We start from the raw sequence: 19,781 nt of genomic DNA, 5'->3' as shown, positions 1-19,781 counted from the left end.
CTGGCTCAACTGCACTTTAAGGAAGGACCTCAGTCTGGGGTTTGGGAGTGAAGCTCAGTGGCAGAGTGCTTTCCCAGCTCACGTGAGGCCATTGGTTCTGTCCCCAGTGCAGCAAAAACAAAATCCCCCAGCCGTATCCCGTAGTTTAAGTTCCTTGTGCTTCAGCCTAATCCTAGGTAGCTTTTGCCCCTTGTGATGGCCAGGGTCTCTCTCACTGGGCTTATGATAGGCTCCTGGGATGTGCAAATTCAACACTTCCCTCTCTCTGTCCTCCTAGCCTGTCAGATTTAAGGGGCACAATATTTTCCGAAGAAATCCCTGTAAGTAATAAGTAAATTTTTAATTTGCAATTAGAAATTAATGGCAAATACTATTGTAAAATGGATCATAGTAGTCAGGGTGAACTAAACTCTGGTAGGTATCTGGTAGTTAGTATGCTGACCTATACATCAGAAATAACTGATTTTACTCAAAAGGTAGTTTTTATCGGATGCAGACCCAGAACAGTAGTTTATGTTCTGTGGGGGAAGTAATGACCAGGAGGGGGCACCAGGGAGCCAGATCATTGTCTATTTTGATCTGAGTGTTTAATGTCGACGCAGGTGTAGCTATATGAAAATTACTCAAGTCGCATTGCAAGATATGTGAAGTTTATTATATGTAAGATATATGTTTATGGAAAAGAAAACCTCTAAAAACAAAATACAAAGGAGGTTTTTAAAAGGTTAGGATACATCTTAAAAACTCATAAGATACCATATTCAAGAGATACAGATTTCGAGAGACAGATTACAGGTACAGTTACATTGTAAAATGTAATCCTCTTTGAGTAAAAGCTAATAATGACTTAAACTGATGAATTACAAATGCGTTTATCTATTGGCGATTAAAAACAATACTTAGGAACTTAAGCAGCTTGAAGTTTAAGCTAGGCAAAGAAAATTCTTGTTTAATATATATATATAAATTCCAGTAATATTTTTTAAATTCCTGCTAAAAATATAATCAATATTATAGTCAGCAAAATGCCTTTGACTGACGCCTGGATTATTTTACCACTTAGCCTGGTTACACAGTGATTTTTTTTTTTCTGTCAGATGTAACTGACAACCAGTTTTGTCTTTAAGATAAATGAAGTGATAACTCACGTTGCAGCATCATATGGAAAATATTCAAACTACATTTAAAATGCTTTAAAATGGAGAAGACTATCACTCCACAAGGATTTTTTTTTTCTGTAAAACTACAGGTTGGCTATGGTAACAGTAACTAAACTACGTCCAACCCTGAAGGTAGAAAAATCCCTGAAAAGAAATACACAGACTATTTGTAATATAGCATATAAAGGTTATATTCTTGTTTTAAAAAGAAAAAAAAGGAAAAAAAAAGTTCTCCCAACTTGGGGAAGTCCAAGCCTTTCTATACTAGGCAGCGCTACATAAAAAGTTATATAGTTAACATTATGATCATGGCTTACGATTAAATTCAATATGACAAACACATATATAGCAGCTGTCATTTTGGATGTTGGTTATGACAATATTTGCAGTTCGATTAAAGAACACGCACTGGTTACATTTGGTACAAAGCATGAATACTCAGGACAGATTGGCACAATACATGCAGTTCGAGAATTCTCTTAAGACCGTCATCACTGAATAAGCCATAGTCCCAGTCCTGTTTTCTACATCTTTCCTTGTATTATAACTGATGTTTACAATGCTTCTTAAAACATCTTCCAGAATCAGAAAAAGATGCTTTTAAAGATCATTTATCTGAAGGCATGATGGAAATGAGGCAGGATGGCAGTGCTGGTGCCAGTCGTAAAGACAGGGGGGATGGGGGGCAGGGGAAGCTGGCCCAGATTCACGGTGCCCATGGCCAGTGGGGCTTCTGGCGGCTGCGGCTGTGGCAGCGGCTGTGGCTGCGGCTGCTGCAGCTGCAGCTGCAGCTGCTGTGGCTGCTGTGGCTGTGGTGGTGGTGGCGGTGGTGGTGGGGGTGGGGGTGGTGGGGGAGGTGGTGGCGGCGGCAGCGGTGGTGGTGGCTGCTGCTGCTGCTGCCCCAGGCAGGTCAATCTATGGGGAAGAGGTTCCCCAGGCCCCAGAGTGATGGTGCTATTCCCAAAAGCATTTTGGGGAGCAGGAGGGGGCAGCTGCCAGAAACTCAACAGGGAGGATATGTCGAGAGAGGCAGGGATTGTTAGATTCACAGCGTCTGCCACCAGCTCCTTGGGAAGGGTGACCTTCCCAGGCCCTCCCTTAGCCAGCTCAAAACCTGGGTTGAGCTTGTGAGGCGACTGAGGCTCTTGCAGAGGCAAGTCCTCAAAGAAACTGATATTGCAAAACCCTTTAGTATCTGCTTTCAGAGGCAGGCTAGGAAGTGGAGCGTATGAGGTAGCAGTGGGCGTGTACTTGGGATTCTGAAGGATTGGGGGAGAAGAGCTCGGTGCTACCATGGGGTGCAGGGCGGCAAGGGGCTCTGGCAGCGGTGGTGGTGGCATAGGCTGGATGGTTTGTTCTGGAGGCCCAAGGGTGAGGCCATGAACCTCAGGTGGCAAGCTACCTGCAAGCCCATTCTGGGCAGGAACTCCTATTGGGAAAGGAGACAAGGGAGCAGCCTTCAGTTGGAAAGAAGGCGCCATAGTGTGGAAGGTGCTCAGAAGGTCTCCTGTCTGCAAACTCTCTCTCATGAGCTCCTGCGAGTGTGTCTTCTTGGTATGACGGGTCAGGTGGTCCTTGCGCCCAAATCTCTGGGCGCAGAACTGGCACAGGAAGTCCTTGCATCCTGTGTGGACCACCAGGTGGCGTCGCACATCCTTCCGGGTGTAGAAGCATCTCTCACAGTGGTCGCATTGGTGCTTCTTCTCCTTGGTTACGGCGGGGGGCTTTTCTTCTGCATGGGCTTTGAGGTGGTCAAGCAGCACCTCAGTGCTCCCCAGCTCCAGAGCGCAGACCCCACAGGTGAGGTCCCCGCTGCTGGCTGCATGCAGGGCCAGGTGCCTCTTGTAGCCCAGCATGGTGTGGTATTTCTTCCCACACTCCTCGCACACATAGGCCATTTTATTGGGGTCGTGGGTCTGGAGGTGGTTCTTCAGGTGGTCTTTCCGGTTGAATGTCTTCTCACAGTGAGCGCACTGGTGAGATTTCTGGGGCGAGTGGGTAGCCATGTGCCTAGAAGCAGAAGGGAACATTGTACAAGAGTTGTTTTATGACAAGAAAGGTCTAGAAACAATATTATATCAAAATGGTAACAGTTTTATCTAGATTTTGCCATTTTTATTTTTGAACTACTTTTTTCTGTATTTTCCACATAAAATTTTATTGCTAAAAAAAATCATGAACTACTAAAGATATTATGTAACTTTCACATCTACCAGGAATATTTTTAAGGACATATTTTCCTAATATATTGTTTAAAAATCTGTATGCAAGTATTTAAAAATATGTGATCGTGAAAAATATTTTTCAGAAGGGGGCTCAAGGGACATTTGACACCTTTTGGAAATTCACAAATTTTTAAAAGTGACCCACTTTGCCTTCTGCATGGAACCCACCAGTTCCCAGTTTTTAGTTCACTGTTCCTAATACAATTCTTGCATGGTCTATATCGATTGGAAGAGGGGAAAAAAACGAGCCTTTTAAAATGTCTATCGGAACCCAGTTTTTAAAAACTCCACCATCCTTCAATTTTAAAACGGTTCGTTTTAATAACTAAAAAGCTAAGAACTGTTTGTGTTTCTTATAAAATGCAATCCTTCATTACAACTTGTAGCTTGCAGGTAGTACATATGTTGCTTCATGTTCCTTATGACAGTTACCTTCTTTAGATTCTCTTCAGAGGCTTAGCTTGTTTTACTAACAATTTAAATGCAATTGTATCCTTTGACTAGTGACTCTGGGTACAAAAGAATTCCTAACAACTTATTCTATAAAAAAAAAAAAAAACTTTAAGATAGTATAAGTTAAAAAGTGGACTTCATCATACCTTCCACCCAACCACCTATCCTGTCTTGCCCCTTCCTCGAGGTAGAGCAGGAAAGTGGGCTGTAACAGCAGTGCTGTGGCAGGCAGTGGTATTGGTCCCACTATGAGGCAAACTGGAAGCCAGTTCAAAAATGATAAAGCTGGTCTGAATCAAAGCAAAAACCTTCCTTTAAGTGAGAGGCACCTAAAAAATAGCCTGCTATGGGTAGCAGTTAAGAAATTAGTTCTCTGTCTCCCCTCCAGGACATGGCTGAGCACGCATAATGTGGCAGACACCGTTAGATGGACAACCCTGAAGACAAGAACCAATACGCAGGCATGTGAGCGGTCTGACATGCCAGTTCTCCATGTTCTAGATCTATTTAAATAAACGCATAGGCTGCAGGGAGGTTTTCAGAGAACATCAGAGAGCAAACAGCCATGTTGTTCTACGAGATATATCACAGGAATTGATAGCAAGCGGGGCTGGCTTACGAAGAGGACCCCAGAGCTCTGGCGAGTCTTCTAGTGTTGCCTTTCTCCCCTGTTTCTTTGTGGAAGATTCTAATCGGGTTTGATTTCATCTACTGCTCATGAGCAGATCAATACCAGGTTGGCAACACTAGACCTGACATTTCCTGCCTACTCCCGTATGACCTCTCAACGGGGCACAGGTTGGCGCTAGTTCCCAAGCAATACCACCACCTTTTGCCGCTCCCATCCCTTACAGGTTGATGACTGTCCTTTGCCTGGCATCCAGTTCTCCTCCTTACTTCCTCAAGCTCAGTCCCCATCTACCAATGCTGAATTTACTTCCACAACTTGGGACCTTCCCTCGACTTCTCACCTCACGACAGCAGTTTTAGTGTGGTCAACTGGATCAAGCCAATGCTCTCGGAAGTCTTTACGGGCGATTATTCACAGTGAGACTTCCAACCCTGGACTAGAGCCTGCCCTGCCAAATCATCCTTTCTTGCCCTCTGCCATCTCCACCAAACTGGTTTCATTGTTTGCTGTTGGGACCTATGTTCTCTTTTCTGGTTAAAGTCAGTCCCCCCGCTTCAATCTCTGCTTATAAAATGAAACTTCTGTTGCAACCACTGGGAAATGAAATGGAATGCTGCCCTAGCATCTTCTTTTTAAATTTAGATGTTAATAGACCTTTATTTTTTCATTTATTTATATGTGGTGCTAAGAATTGAACCACTGCCTCACACATGCGAGGCAAGTGCTCTACCACTGAGCCACAACCCCAAGCCCCCAGCATCTTTTTTTAAAGACAGACCTAAGGCACCCTGCCACCTCGCCACTTGGGTTTTTTATGAGAGTGCTCATAGGCCAGAGGCAAGAAACGCTGGGGCTGGGCTGGTGGTTCTTACATAGAGTATATTGCTTTTCTTTTTTGCCTACTTCGCATCCTTAACTGAACATTTCCCTTGAACTACTGCCTCCTAAATATTGCTTCAGACATCTTCTTGAGTGTGGTTGACTACAGTAATCTCAACTAATTCGACTCATTCCAATAATCTGTTAGTTCCACTTTGTTTCCCAGGCATTTCTCTCATCTTTACCCACAGTTATTGGCACCTTGTGGGCATCAGATGCAGCCCAGCTGCCTTTAGTGTTCGGATGAAGAAGTTTGCTATGTACACTTAACAAGCTCCATGCAAACCAGGGAGCCTGTGACAGAATCAGTGCACACGCCATTCTGCTATTTGTGAGCACCCGAGGGTGGCCTGTGCACAGCAGAAGACATCTGAGGTATAAAATACTTAAGCTTTGACACACTGAGGTTACATCATCTGTAACAGTAATATTAAGGGCCACCAGCATAATTCACATCTTCCTTCCCCAGGGCTCTCTGAGATTGAAGTGCTCATGTGGTCTGTGCTAATTCAACTCTGCACTTGGATGTGAGCAGTCAGAAAGGTGAAACTTTAAAGATCGTTCCAAGAAGATTCAAGGTGAGTGGCACCTCTCTCTTAACCAGGCATCAAAAGAAGCACCACACTCGCGGAGTGCTGTGCACATGGCTCTTGGGCACTGTAGACACCAGGCTTACCGCAGTCCTTGTCCTTCAGACTAGCATCTGACCGCACATTCTGTCTCCTCTATGATGGGGAAAATATCTATCTTCTATTACAAAAACCCCTTGGAAGCAGAAGCTACACCTCTCACTTCCCTCATGGAAGTGAGTACCTAATATGCACTTCAAAATCACCCTGATTAAGTGTATTTTTAAAGAAGGTGAATCTGCTAAAGCAGCGCTTTCCACCCTTTGGGGCCACGCGGCACATGCTCGGCATCTATAGGACCAGCTGAACTCCACTTGCTGGAGTGCCTCTTCCACCCGAGGTGACAAACCACTCCAGAAGTGTGCACTCATGGGCGTCTCCTCTCCCCGTCACTCTTAGGACCTGGACAAGCCCTCACTTTTGGACACAGACTCTTGTGACAGGCTTCCAGTCAGCCTCTCCTCTACTTCACCGTCAAAGTCATCTTTTAATGCCCTCATCCATTGCTACTTCACTTCTCAGACTTGTTAGAGAAGAAGGACCTTCCAGAGAGGGGGCGAGACCTGGGGTGTCTGCTTCCTTTTCGCTGCCGCGCTGGGCCTCACCCCACATCTCCGCCAGGCCCACCCTCTGCACACGGCACCTGACGGCCAAGGCATGAGTACGAGAACTATCTGTTGAAGGGACAAACCAACACAGCACAGCAAAACTGATGCAGAAAAGCACAGCAGTCAGCTTTAAAGAGTCCCTAAAAGGCTAAAATAGATCCAGATCCTATATCCTTTTCCTGCTGCAGCGAGTGGACTGAGGGCTCAAGAGCCACTTGAAGGCCCATGTAAAAGCACATACCTTTCTAAAGCCTCTCACCTCATCAATTTATATCTGGAAACGAAGGCTTTGCCACAATCAGTCTGCAAGCACTTGAATGGCCGCTCCCTGGAGTGGGAATAATTGTGAATAGTGAACTTCTCCAGGGTGAGGAACGTTTTGCCGCATAACTGGCAGGGGAACGTGGCCATGGGCTTTGCTTCTCACACCTTCCTTCTCAGATGTGCCAGTCAAACGGTGCACACTTTAGGCACACGTGCAAGGAAGGCACAGGGCAGAGGGCGATCATCCACTGGTTCTTCGTGTCCTGCTTTCCCAAGGCCCACTTCACAGGCAGCCTCAAGCCGGGGGAGGAAGTCTGAGGCACTGAAGAGATCCAGGCACAGGAAGGGGGTCTGCATCATCAGACAGCCTGTGGTGACAAGAGGAACGGTTTTCTCACATCGGCCACTTGGAAACCACGCTTTCCCTCCCGAACACTTCACAGCCAACTACCCACAGCCAGCATGTTCCTTTACAGGGCTCTAATGGGCACGATTCCCCGCCTCCCTGGGCTTCGAGAGGCCCTTCTGCATAGAAATCCACTCGTCTGCTCCTGCCGAGTGGCCAGGCATTGCTGAGGGCTGATGAAGCACTCTGACAAGGACAGTTCTCTCCATAGATTCAGCATCCTCTCCTTGGAGATTTCTGTCAGCGAGGCTCAGCAGACCAGCAAGAGAAAAAGAGCCCTCCCCGCCCTGGTTGGAGTGCTCTGCGGCTCCACAAACAACGTTCACCCCTTATTCAAACCACCAGCCTCTTCTCTTCACGAGTTGTTAGCATACTGCGAGTTGTTTATGACACCTGTTCAAACTTCCAGAGGATGAGGAGGAGTAATTTGTATACACCTAAGTTAATTTGCTTGTGAGATAACTATGCACAAGGACTGATGTAAACAACACGTGGGGAAAGCTGGTCTAGTGGTGCTGGTGGTTGGCTGGCGGGGCGGGGAGATGGAACAGTCCCCTGCAAACGTCGGATAGCTCGGAGGAACGCTCAGGCCACCTCTGTAGGCACTGTCCTCTAGAAAACTGTCCTGTTCACCTCTTACCCTTTTGTTTATGCGGACATTTCCTTATTGCTCAGGTACCTGGGGAAAGCCCACCTCTAGCTCAACCTATCTCAATCCCAGGTCATTAACACCCCTCCAAACGCAGTCAAATTCACCAAACTCCAAACTCTTCTTTTTCTACCAAGGGACCATCATTTGAGGAAACATAAGCATCCATGGCAGATCAAGAACAATATAGTAATTCTGAATTGTTAGAATATTATGCTATTTGAAAGAGAATGTCATTCTTGGGGTGCAGGTAGGGAAATGCTAACCTTCCAAATACCAACACTTAAAAAAAAAATTAGATTATAGATTGAGTATCCTAAATAAGACAATCCAAAATCTGAAGCTTTCTGAGTGTCAGCCTGATGCTACAAGTGGAAAATTCCATACCTGGCCTCATATGACAGGTCACAGTTGAAACGCAGGAGCACTGAAAGTATTGTAAGTGAATTCAGGCTATGGCATAAACATGTGAACTGGGTGCTTAGACTTGGGGTCCATCACCAATTTGTCTATTATCTATATACAAATATCTTCTAGGCATTTCAGTAAGGGATATCCAACCCACTATATGCTTACATTAAACACAAGAGTTTTGTAGGCAGGCCAGCCTTTTCTGAACTTTGTCAAGTGGGTGAGTCTTTAAAACTGTTCCCTGCAGTCATTTGTTTATTGTTAAATCCTTATTGTTAAAAAAAAAAAAAAAAATTATTTGCCCTTTCAGTTACTATCTGAACAGAAAACCAGATGAAATTTGAGCATTCGTCATCTCCTGTTCCAGATTTTTTAGCATCTGGGCAAAATATACCCCCCATATATATCCTGCTCTCCCCATTTGGAACCTACAGAGATGACTTCTGTGCCTTGACTGAAGGTTTGGCAGGGGACACATGGGCATTCTTGGCCAGCATCTTGGCACCAGACCTTCTTTCTGATCCTTGCAGCACACTCGACCTGTTCCTCTGTCACCAAGTGACAACTTTAACTGGGTTTCTGTCCTGGCTCCACCCCAAGCCCTCTCCAACCCTTCAATCCCTTCCAGTTTTCCAGCTCCTTCCGAGGCCTCACCTTGAGGTATCCTCAATCACCCTGGCCACGAATTCCTTCTAGGAATTCTATCTCACTAACAGAGCTTGCGCTGCCAGGTCTTATGATCCATCCTACTTCACACCCAGCCAAGGCCTGGCCATGATACTCGGCCAGTTACAAAACCCTCCTTCACTTGGGATTGCTCTGTGCTTCTTCCCAGGTCTGTTTTCAAAAGACTAAAACACACACAGATTGTGAAGTTTGAATATCATTTTTCCTCCTTCCCTTTACAGCTAAACTCAAAACATGCCTCATCACTTCAGAGGAGCTGGTTTCGTGGGGAAGATTTTGTATTTGTCTCACATACTTACAATTCCAGTCACACATACTTTTTCCAACTTATCTTAGTAAATTTATTCTCTGCAAGTCTTGCTTTATGAGATGACCAGTACAGCTAATAGCACTCTGGTAGTGACAGGCATGTTACAGTATCATGGCTACTGAACACTCAAAATGTGCTGCTGTCAAGCAAGTTATTTAAATTATTTAAATAGACACAGCCAGTGGCTGCTCTGTGGTACAGTACAAGCAGACTCGTGGATTCATTGTTAAAAGGGCCGAGCTGGGCTTTCCTTGCACACAAGTGTGCTTTTGATTTCACCCTCAGGTGTTATCCCCAAAGTGTGGGAAGAATTTACATCGCTTGTCTTATGAACACAGTAGAAAGGTTCCCGAGTTCAAATTCCAGCATGCCCATGTGGGCTATATCCAGTTTGTTTCCTAGTTTGTGATATTCACCTGATGTGTGTAAAAGGGCTCGTGGGGATAATCAATTGAAATGATTTGAAATCACACAATCTAAAACAATACCATACAAATAAATAGTACTTATGAAGCACCAAGATTAAAAGTAAAAGCATGTGTCAATGTATAGTCTATGGTTCCTAAACATTTAGCTATGGAGACATGTTCTCCACCTGTGTATATACCACCCATTATTCCTACTGGAATGAACCAGTAGCATGGACAAGACATGCAGAAAGGACATAAGAGGTGGTGAGTGAAAAGCCTTTATCTCTTGCTTCTTAGCAGATGTAAGCCAACTGACTGCTCACCAACATACCATGAGTACAAAGAAAAATGAAATATATTCAATTTTTAAAATCGCCCTTTAGCACTGAATGAAGTTTTGAGATTAGCTTTCTGGTCACTTCATCCCTAGATTAAAAAAATCCAACGGCCACAGATGTCATCCACAACAACATTTCCCTCTGGCACCTAAAGATGGTAGGTATAATCAGAGGGTGACATGGCCATGTTTTGTGTAAGCATGAGGCTCACTTCCACCAACTTCAAGTCCTCCAACTTTCCCTCAAACTTTTCATATTTATTTTATTAACATCTTTCCCCTAAGACTTTATCTTGTCGAGTTCCAGAGTCGTGTTAAGAACACCCAGCTTAACACAAAGTACAGAGCTAGTCCTCAAATGCTGACCTGAATAGATTCCATGATAGTGAACATTCTTTCATTTCTTCAGGGATTCTTTAGGAATGAACTCAACTTCATAAACAGTTAGAACATTCCAGTTACCATAGCTGTGTATTTCATAAATATGGACCCGAGAATACAAATATTTGCACTGTTTGCATGATATAATCGCAAACTTCTATAAAAATTATCTTTCCCCACAGATTGTAAATTCTTTGTGGCTCAGGATCAAAGCTCGGTTCTTTAAAAAAACAAACCATGTGGCTATATACTACATCTCTCATCACCATGCACTCAATTGGTGCTGGCTGTATACTAACGATTCCAATCTTTGGATGAAACCTGATATACTTTCTGGCCACATCCTTGAAACAGACTTAGGGTTACTTGGTATTATCTGGCAGACCACCAGCAATCTAACAGAGAACTGACACAAAGTGACGGTCCTGATGAGAGTCGGTCTGTTCTGTCACTTGACATACAGACTGCACTTGAATCCTAAACACGGTACTATTTCAACACCTGTCACCATGGAAAGATAGTAAGTCTTTCCCCAAAACATCTCAGGACATAATTTTCAGTCCCCTTGATTCTAAAAATACTCAGTGAGTGATACAGATCTGCCAGTATGCCAAAGAAGGCTTGTACCATCTGCTTCATTCTGCTCATGCTGATTATTTTGGGGATGAGAGAGGATCAGACTGGAATAAGAACATATATATATATGGCAACAGCCAGGAAAGACTATGTTCCCTGGGGGCTGGAGGTAAACGGCGGCAAAGGGGGGTCAGCACAAGTGCAGTTCCAGGGCTTCCCCACGCTGCACAACACAATCGTCTCACGGGGACAACTGTTTCACAGCATTCTCAAAATAAACCATGACTTCTGGCTTCTATTTCCATTGTCCCCAGTGACACAATGCAAGGCCCATTTCTGAGAGGAAACTGAATTTCCATTTTTTGCCTGCCGAGAGGGGTGCTTTTAAGTTTCTGTTTCCACTCCATTCATCACTATGTCTACTAGATAAGAAGGTTCTAGATGTCTCTCTCCCTCATACAACCAAGACCTGGGACTGTTTTCAAATAAATATGTTAAAGCCAATTTTAAAAGGGTCTCTAACAAGGTTATTTCTTCTTATATTCACAAACTGTGAAGCAGCCAATCATGGAACAAGAGAGGTGGAGATCCTTTGCTTCACTGAAACTAGGAAGCTTCCAAACAGGGTACCTTTCTCAAAAATCAGGACTTAAGTAGCAAATCTATCAGGAAATTCAAACCAAAACTATTCAGAATCATCAGCAAGAGGAAGGAGATCCAGAATGTCTAGGTGGTCGTGACTGCTTATTTTTTATTCTGTTCTGAAATTTGCTGGGTGCTTTGTCTGAGCCAGTCTAATGTCAGAAGAGCTTGGTCTTGCATGTCTAATCAGCAAAAAAGGTACTCATGGCACTCGACTACTTTGAAGAGCACAGTGGGGCTCTGAGGAGGCCTTTCCAGGACGGCTGTAGCTGGATTACCAGCCTTGCCTGAGACCAGGGTCTTCAGGGGGTCCCCTGGCTGTGCAGCAGGGCCCCTGGGAATTCTCTGGCATTCTGTACAGAATTAGAAAGCATGCATACTGGGATTCTATTTTTTTTTAATTTAAAAAATTTGTTCTAATTATGCATGACAGTAGAATGCATTTATATACTTGGATATACATAAATGGAGTATAATTTCTCATTTTTCTCACTGTACCATGTAGAATCACATCAGTCATACAGACATATATGTACATAAGGTAATGTCTGTTTCACTCTACTATCCTCCTTACCACCTTACCCCCTCCCCACCCTCCAATCTCCTCTACCTAGAGTAACGAATGATACTGGGATTCTTAACGGAGAAAAGAACTATAGCATTTTAAAAATTTTCTAAGAGGTCCTAGATTCAAACAGGGTAAAGGGCATTGACTAAGCTGAGAAATGAGAGAAAATCCTTCTTGATGCTATCAATATTCCACTGGGCTCTTCACAATGTCATTGGTATTTCCTAATCCTTGGGCCACAGACTTAAGGCTTGAATTCTTTCAGGTAAAAGTGGAGGGGGAAAAAAAAAAAAAGCTCTGTAATGTTTTTCTGGAATTCAAGCAGTAAACAACTTGTACAAATTTCATTTCAAATATGGGTATGGATGACAATTTAATAGATCCTGTCCTGTAAGACAGTCTACCTTATGACTAGAGGGCCAGCTGCCCTCAAATCACAGGGGTTTATCTGTCAACATCTTTAAAAGTCTTTATTAAAGGTCATATATCCTCAATAAAGTACTAAGATATTATCATTAAAATCCCGACACCTGAGCTGACATGTCACTCAGAAGACAGCACTTGCCTAGGATGAACTCAGGCTGGATTCACAGGGTCTGTCAGTCTGCTTCCAGCTGCAGCTCTCTCCCCAGGAGTGGCCCAGAGGTTATCAAGGCCCCAGATCAGTCTCCCCGCTGTTTCCTCAAAGTGCTGCATTCTCTTGTATTTCCCCTTCTATCCCTTATCATCTGGCAAACTCCTATTTTTCTCCCAGACAAAAGAATGAATGCTTCCATATGGGGGGGTCCACTCAGTAGTCTGGCTGATGTCTCCACCTGCATCGGTCTGACACTGTTTTGCCCCAGTTTATGCTGGGTGCCAGGATGCCCTGTCCTGCTATCCCCACAGTCTGCTGAGAAATTGGGTTTGCTGCCTATAGTCTTTCAAACTGTCACCTTGAAGGGCTTAATTTTGTTAAGCCAGTGACTACGCTCCTATTTTCTTAGAAATGAGGTTTAAAATAAGAAAGCCCCAGTGAAGTGTTTATCTAATATTCAGAAAGAAAACTGAGAAAGCTGTCAAGTAGACTCTACCACAACTTTAGGACACCAAAGCCATACCCTAGCCAGACATTTTTAAGAGACGGTGTGAGTCATCTAAAGATGGTAGATTGAATGTAAGCACACTGCTCCAGATTTTCCTGAAACTCTACTAAAGACAAGGGCAAATGGGGGCTCCTCTGGGATTCACTGGCACTGCCTGACAGCAAAACCTTGCTGACAAGCCCTGCTATTATGTCTACAAAGCCTCCATCAGCATTGTCATGGCTCTCTACCCATAAATCAGTAGGTGCCAAGGATCACCAGAAAAATGAGAAAGGAGGAAAATGAACACAAAACTAAACTAACAGAACCAGGCAGCTCGGAGTGGGAAAGTCTGACCATGGAGGAAGGATCTGAATTAACACCTGCCATGATTCTTAGGTACCTGCGTGTTTGGCAGTGTGGCTTATTTTGAGGGCACCTGTTATTTTTCCATGTGAGCTAGTTCTAATGCTCACTAGTGATTAACTCTGAGGCAACCTTTATAACTCAGCTAATATCATCCTGTGACTAATGGTAAAATTAGTCACAGATAAAATGGCTATAACGTGTATAGTTAGACCAAGAAATAGGAAGGAGGAGATGATTTTTAAGTTAGCGTAACAATTAACTATCTTTACTACGTGACAAAGTTACCACCACCGCTTCCACTGAATATTTCATTGTTATGCTAGAATCTGTGGACCACACAATTTGGCAATAAGCAGAACTGAAAGATGGAGTAAATCTTTCATTATCTGCAGATGAATGTCTACATCGCAGACCACAAAGAATTCACACACAAGATTAATATTGTTTGACAAGGTGTTTGACTATAAAAATCAAAATCAATTACATTTCTAAATACCAGAAGACAGAAATGTAATGTAAGATATCACATAAGCCGCAAAACAAAGATACCTAAGAAACTGCCCAGGTAAAGGGAAAAAGGCAATATACAAGGCTGGGGTCACAGGTTGGAGGCACTGCATGATGCTCCCCTGAACTGGCAGATATAATTAAATTGCTCTGTGACAGAGCAAACATAAATAAATGAAAGATGAGAAAAGATAAATAAATGAAAGTAATTATTAAAATTCGAGGTGATAAGCACCATTGTTGTCCAGGAATGATGGGCTCCTGACTAGCAGATCGAGGTAGGTTTCATGGAGGAGTCCAAGTTTAAGTTCAGCCTACACACTTACCAGGTGCTCAAAAGGGAAGGATCTACCTCAGGCCAAGAGAATGAATCAACACAGGGCATTTGGAAAAGCAGCAGTTCAGTAGGACTGGAATGTGGACGCAAAGAGGAGACAGAGTGGTCAACAGGATGGAGGGGCAGGCAGAGACCAAATCATGAAGGAAGCATACTGTTGGGGAAGGGGAGCTTTTTTCCTTTTTGTCATACATTTTTAGATTGATTAACGAGTCACAGCTAGCTATGGAGATGGAGTAAGGGGGAGTGAGGGGCGAAGAGGTAGCAGGTGAAGAATGTCAATAAAACACTGAACAGGAATGGGAAGAGGCCATGGAGGAGGCATAAGCCCACTGGGCCTCAGAGAGCCATAGCAAACAGAAGCCAAACCCCAGAGAAGATGGCCCAGGCTGATGACCAGGGAGTGCGCAACAGGCACCCCTTATAAACAACAGAATTGCCATCAGATGGTACTTTCTGACACTATGGCAGGGAGGTGTGAGAGGCCCTGGAGAGGGGTGGGGCTTGGGGTGGTAAGGCCATTTGGAAGAGAGGATGCTGTCATGCATGAGAAGAGAGGGCAGGCTTAAATGACCTTCTGCAGCAGACTAGCGAGATTAGGATTTAGTTTAGTGGAAGATGACGGCAGAGATGGAAAGTAAGTCTGAGTCCCAGAGGAAAACTGCAGTTCAGCTTTGGACACTGAGTGTAAATGGGGCCTAATGGGCAACTTGGGCAGGCAAGGAGACCCGCAGCAGGGAGTGGCCGGGGTCCTCCCCCAACGGAGGGTGCAAGCATGCCCTTGCCCTTTGGCTTTGGGGAGGTGGATGCCATTCTGCATGCGGCTTATTCAGGCAACTCTCAAGGACCGAGCCCTCCATGGGTGGCCTCAGGTCCTGTCAGGAAGCTACAGGAACAACCCCGATCACCAGCATCACTCCCCCAGGGGTTTGGTAAAGTGGGCTGGCCCTGGGGTGAGGAGGCCTTTGTTTTCTTTTGGGCAGGCAGGTCCCAGCTGGACTGATCTCCCTCAGGAGATCTACTCAGCATGCAGAACGGGAGGCAGGCTTGTGGGGGCATGCAGTTCTCAGGGCCCTAATGACAGAAGCAGCCTCTGCCTCTGAATTCCCCAGCTTCCTCCTGGGTGAGATAGCATAGGGACCCATCTATGGTGATAAAAATAAGCAAATGAAAACCGAACCTCAATTCAAAAACTAGACAAGATGTTCCTAAATTTAACTTCTGTCCTGGGATAGTACAAACAAGACCTTGACAGCTTAAAAACCCCTTTGGTGGCCTAATCCACTAGCAGAAGGCAGGCCTTTCCCAGACGGGTCTTTGCTATACCTTGTTCAGCAGATTAGAGAGACAGATATCTAAGCCGAAGGCAGGGCTAGCCAGGACTCCATGTGGACACGGAGGTGGGGAGAGAGGAGGCAGCAGCGGGTAGAGATGCCAACACAACTGTGTGGACCAAACATGAGGGAGCCCCGAGAAGTCACAAGGAAGGCCCGACCAGTGGACGTGAGCCACAGAAGACCAAGGAACCAGACCACAGAGGGAAAGGATGCCAGGACGCTGGGATCCATCAGCATAGAGTGCTTCACCTCTCACAGGCCCATGGCCACTCGCCGAACGCCCTTCCTTAGCCTGAGGAGTGAAGCAGGGGCTGGTAGCTGAGATTCCCAGACGGCGCCACAGGCCGCTACCAATGGCTATTCAGGTTCAAAGGGACAAAGGGGGAAGGAGCTATCTTTGCAGACTCTTAAGTATTTCACATTCCTCCTCTCTCGCCACACTGAATTTAAAATAGAATATTCCGAAACAAATAGACGAATGTCTACAAGTGAGGCATGTGCGTCCAGGAAGGCAAGTGTTAAGTCTAGGACTGGCTCTCAAGCCGAGACGCACTGTCCCAGTTTTAAGACGTCTATTTATTAATGGAGACTCTAGGTAGTCTGGAGTGGGCAGGGGTAGACAGCGAGCCCCAAAATCCAAACAAAGGCCTTTGGTAGTAGGAGCAGATTTTCTAATCATTAAAATCAGGGATGGGGACCGTTCCTTTGTGACAACTGAAAATATATCCCCCTCCTCCCTCCCTATAAATCCTCGATGGCTGGCCTTTAGACCCTTAGGGTTTGCTTCTATAGCCGTCTGCCATGCTCTCTTTTCCTGGGACTCTAGAGTGTAGGGCATGGAGGAACCAGAACTCTAATTAGCAGTAGGCCTATTGTCCCAGTAAGGACACCATCTGGGGAAAGAAAAGCCTGGTTCCTTCTCAGGAAGTATGTGGGGTACAGGTTTGTACTGAGGAAAGAAGAAAAAAACTAAGAAAAGCATACCAGTCTCAGAGACAAGGGGAAGCCAGACTTGTGAGTTTAAATAGCTTGAAGGAAACTTTTAGTCTATGTGGTCTAGAAAGGAGGCCCAGGGCTTGGTGCACTGTTTGATCCCAAGACAACATATCTCTAAACAAACAAAAAGGACAAGCAGTGCAGACGTGGGTATGTCACTGGAGTCTGTCTGGGGAAGAGTTCAGGGGCGTAGCAGGTAGGTGAGCCACAGGCGGGCGGAAGAGCATGCAGAGGTGCGCAGAGGTGCTCAGCCGTGCAGTGCGGAGTGGGGGTTCAGCCTGGCTGCAGGGGACGTGTGGACCAGGAGGGGCAGGGGAGGGGCTAGACAGGTGGGGTCCGGCCACAGCAAACTGGGCCTCTCCAGGGGACTGGGGGTCCACAAAGGTTAGGACAGTTCAGCAGCTGACTGCACTAGAGAGTCAAGCCTCACAGACCACCGCCCCACTCCTGGGTAGTAACTGAGTTACTGGAGGGGAGAGCAAACTTAAGGCACGGCTCTGAAACTCCAAATGTTTTTTTTTTTTTTTTCTTTTCCGCCACATAAGAGGAGTCCAGGACCAAATCTCGTTGTCCTGGATGAAAATGTGATGGGCACTTTCAAGATGACAACCTCCACTATTGTTTTCAAGCTTTCTCAATGGAGGACTCCCCAACTAAGAGAGAACGACGTCCACACCTGGCCACGTGCGAGAAGTGAACTCGCTGCACCTGGGCCAGGCAAACTGGTCACACAGAAATAAACCTGAAGTCTACAAATGTTTATTCCCCCGTCCTTTAAGATTGTCCGAGTTTTAATTTTCTTTCTCTTTAAACTGATAAACTTTTCACTGGGCTTCCGTTCAGAAAGAGAGTGGCACTACAGAACAGGGCCACTCTTCTGCGCTCCTACCCTAGCTTCTCTGAAAGGGGAAAGGAATGTCAGGGAGACAGGACAGAAGCCTGAAGAGAGGAGCACTCCAGCCAGCCTCCCTCCTTTTCACCTTATGTTTTTTTCCTCCCCATTCACAGCTTTAGGTCCTTTGTTTGTTTAACAGACCATTACAATCGGAGGCAGTTCAATGGCGGAGGAATGTGAACTCTCTAAGTAGCGTCCTTGCAATCCACATGTGTGGTCCCTCCCCCGCCCGGTCTGTCCAGGCGGCTGCAGTGTGCCTGCCTCTGCTCCTGGCCGCCCGAGGAGGCCAGGCACCTTGCTCACAATGAGCCCTAATTTCCCACCGGGCCATGGTTGCTGCTCCTTCCCAGTAGCTTACAGCAGCGTCTCAAGTGCTCTTCCTTCCCTGCTTGCCTAGCCTCTGTGGAGGCCGCCCGGCTCCCTGTTCCCCTCAGCTCCCGGGAAGACACTGCTAGCATGTTGGTCATCCTGTCTTCTGCCTGTGGACTCACCACCGAACACCGGGCAGACGCCGTGGGATGTCACTGGCTACCACACCCGTCTAAGGCATACACACTGTAAACCAAAGAAACAAGGCCAGATTCCTTCCTGACCTCCCAAACCTGTTGGAATTTCCAGCAGCTTTGTCAGTCCCTAATAGAAATTGGCCCTGTTGGACTGAATTTCAATTTCTTGGTCAACAGCTCAAAATAATATTTGTGACAATATTATAGCTCCATAGTAATTCAGTGGAGTATAAAAACATAGTATTTCGATTGAGCTCATAAAGCCCTCTAATGCTATTTCCTGTCTCACAACCCTGTCAGATAGGCATCAATGTCTCCAATTGCCAGATGAGGAAACTGAGACTCGGTAGACTTAGTTCAGTGTCCACAGCACTGACTAATGAGATATTGCAAGTAATGTACTGTACCAAGAAGAGTGCCCAGTACCTAGTGAGTGTCCAAGAACTCTTAGCATTCAGTGTTACTGATAATGACCAGAGGCTCCAACCAGGTGTTCTGAGCTAAGCAGGGTATTCTTTCCACTTCTACCCATCCTGCGCCATATTTCTGCATGAAGCCTCAGAGTGGGTAGCGGGCTCCCTAGCACAGCTGCAGTATAACTGGTATCCTCTTTAGACTGATCCATCAGCCTCTTCTGTGACACTTCTTCTTAGGTATACAAGTTAGGTCTGTCTTGGGCATGGCTTTCAAGCTTCTGAACCAAAAGCATTGTCAGAAATTCTACAGACCTGAAGGGGCTGTGGATGGGGGACAGCAGAGAATATAAAAAGTTGGGAATTACATCATTAGATTTCCTAAAACATAAGCGTGCTGCTACTTTAACAAAAGAAAAAGCAAAGAATCCCATTCTAAAGTATTTTGCACCGGAAGGGGAAATGGAAATGAATTTATTCTCTACTAGACGCTTCTTGAAACACCCTGTACCCACCTCCAGCACATCCTCACCCAAGTTCACTATGTTTCCAAGCAATTATTGATAAACATGCCCAACTAGAAATAAATTTAAAACTTGCATACCTACTTGGTGAGAGGATACATCAACCACTGGCAGGCACGGAGTTCTCCCGGAAGCCTCAAAATTCAAACCTGTAAGAAGAGACTTGCACATCTTCAGTGAATGAAGCTAGAACACCTCCCTACCAGCCTATAACCTGAGCTTCCAGTTATGAGAGCTCACACACATCACTGAGGTGTTCTACAGGAGATTTCCCACTGCTTTTTCATGCATTTTAATGGGTGATCTTTACTTATATTATATCCTCTGTCCTACTTGCAACTGGATTAGAACAATTCTCAAGCTTTTCCCTGCTTTCTGCAAGTAAAAAAACAAAACAAAACAAAACAAAACAAAAAACACATGAAATTGCTTACATAAAATATTCAAAACAGCACTCAGGGGAAATGGTATTTCTTTTAAACCAACAGTATTAAAATACCATAAAACAGGTATGCAAATCCAAGCAGTAACAGAACCTGAAACAAATTGTGAATTGAAAGAAAGTCAGAAATATCCAGTTAACGCTTTCAACAAAAGCTTCATATAA

General features: G+C 45.1%; 1 protein-coding gene across 1 annotated transcript; it reads right to left on the bottom strand.

The window, feature by feature from the left end:
- Positions 1–631: 631 nt before the first annotated feature.
- On the bottom strand, positions 632–19,573 carry PLAGL1 (PLAG1 like zinc finger 1). Its single transcript, XM_079146863.1, has 3 exons — positions 19,255–19,573; positions 6,845–7,217; positions 632–3,170 (listed from the first exon to the last, which is right to left on the bottom strand). The coding sequence occupies exons 2-3, from the start codon at positions 6,994–6,996 to the stop codon at positions 1,772–1,774; spliced, it is 1,551 nt and encodes a 516-aa protein (XP_079002989.1). The 5' UTR covers positions 6,997–7,217; positions 19,255–19,573; the 3' UTR covers positions 632–1,771.
- Between the last annotated feature and the right edge of the window lie 208 nt (positions 19,574–19,781).

This window comes from Sciurus vulgaris (assembly GCF_902686455.1).
Source record: "Sciurus vulgaris genome assembly, chromosome: 7".
Classification (NCBI taxonomy): Eukaryota; Metazoa; Chordata; class Mammalia; order Rodentia; family Sciuridae; genus Sciurus; species Sciurus vulgaris.
The sequence above is the reverse complement of the archived record's forward strand: the minus strand, read 5'-3'. Positions and strand labels throughout refer to the sequence as shown.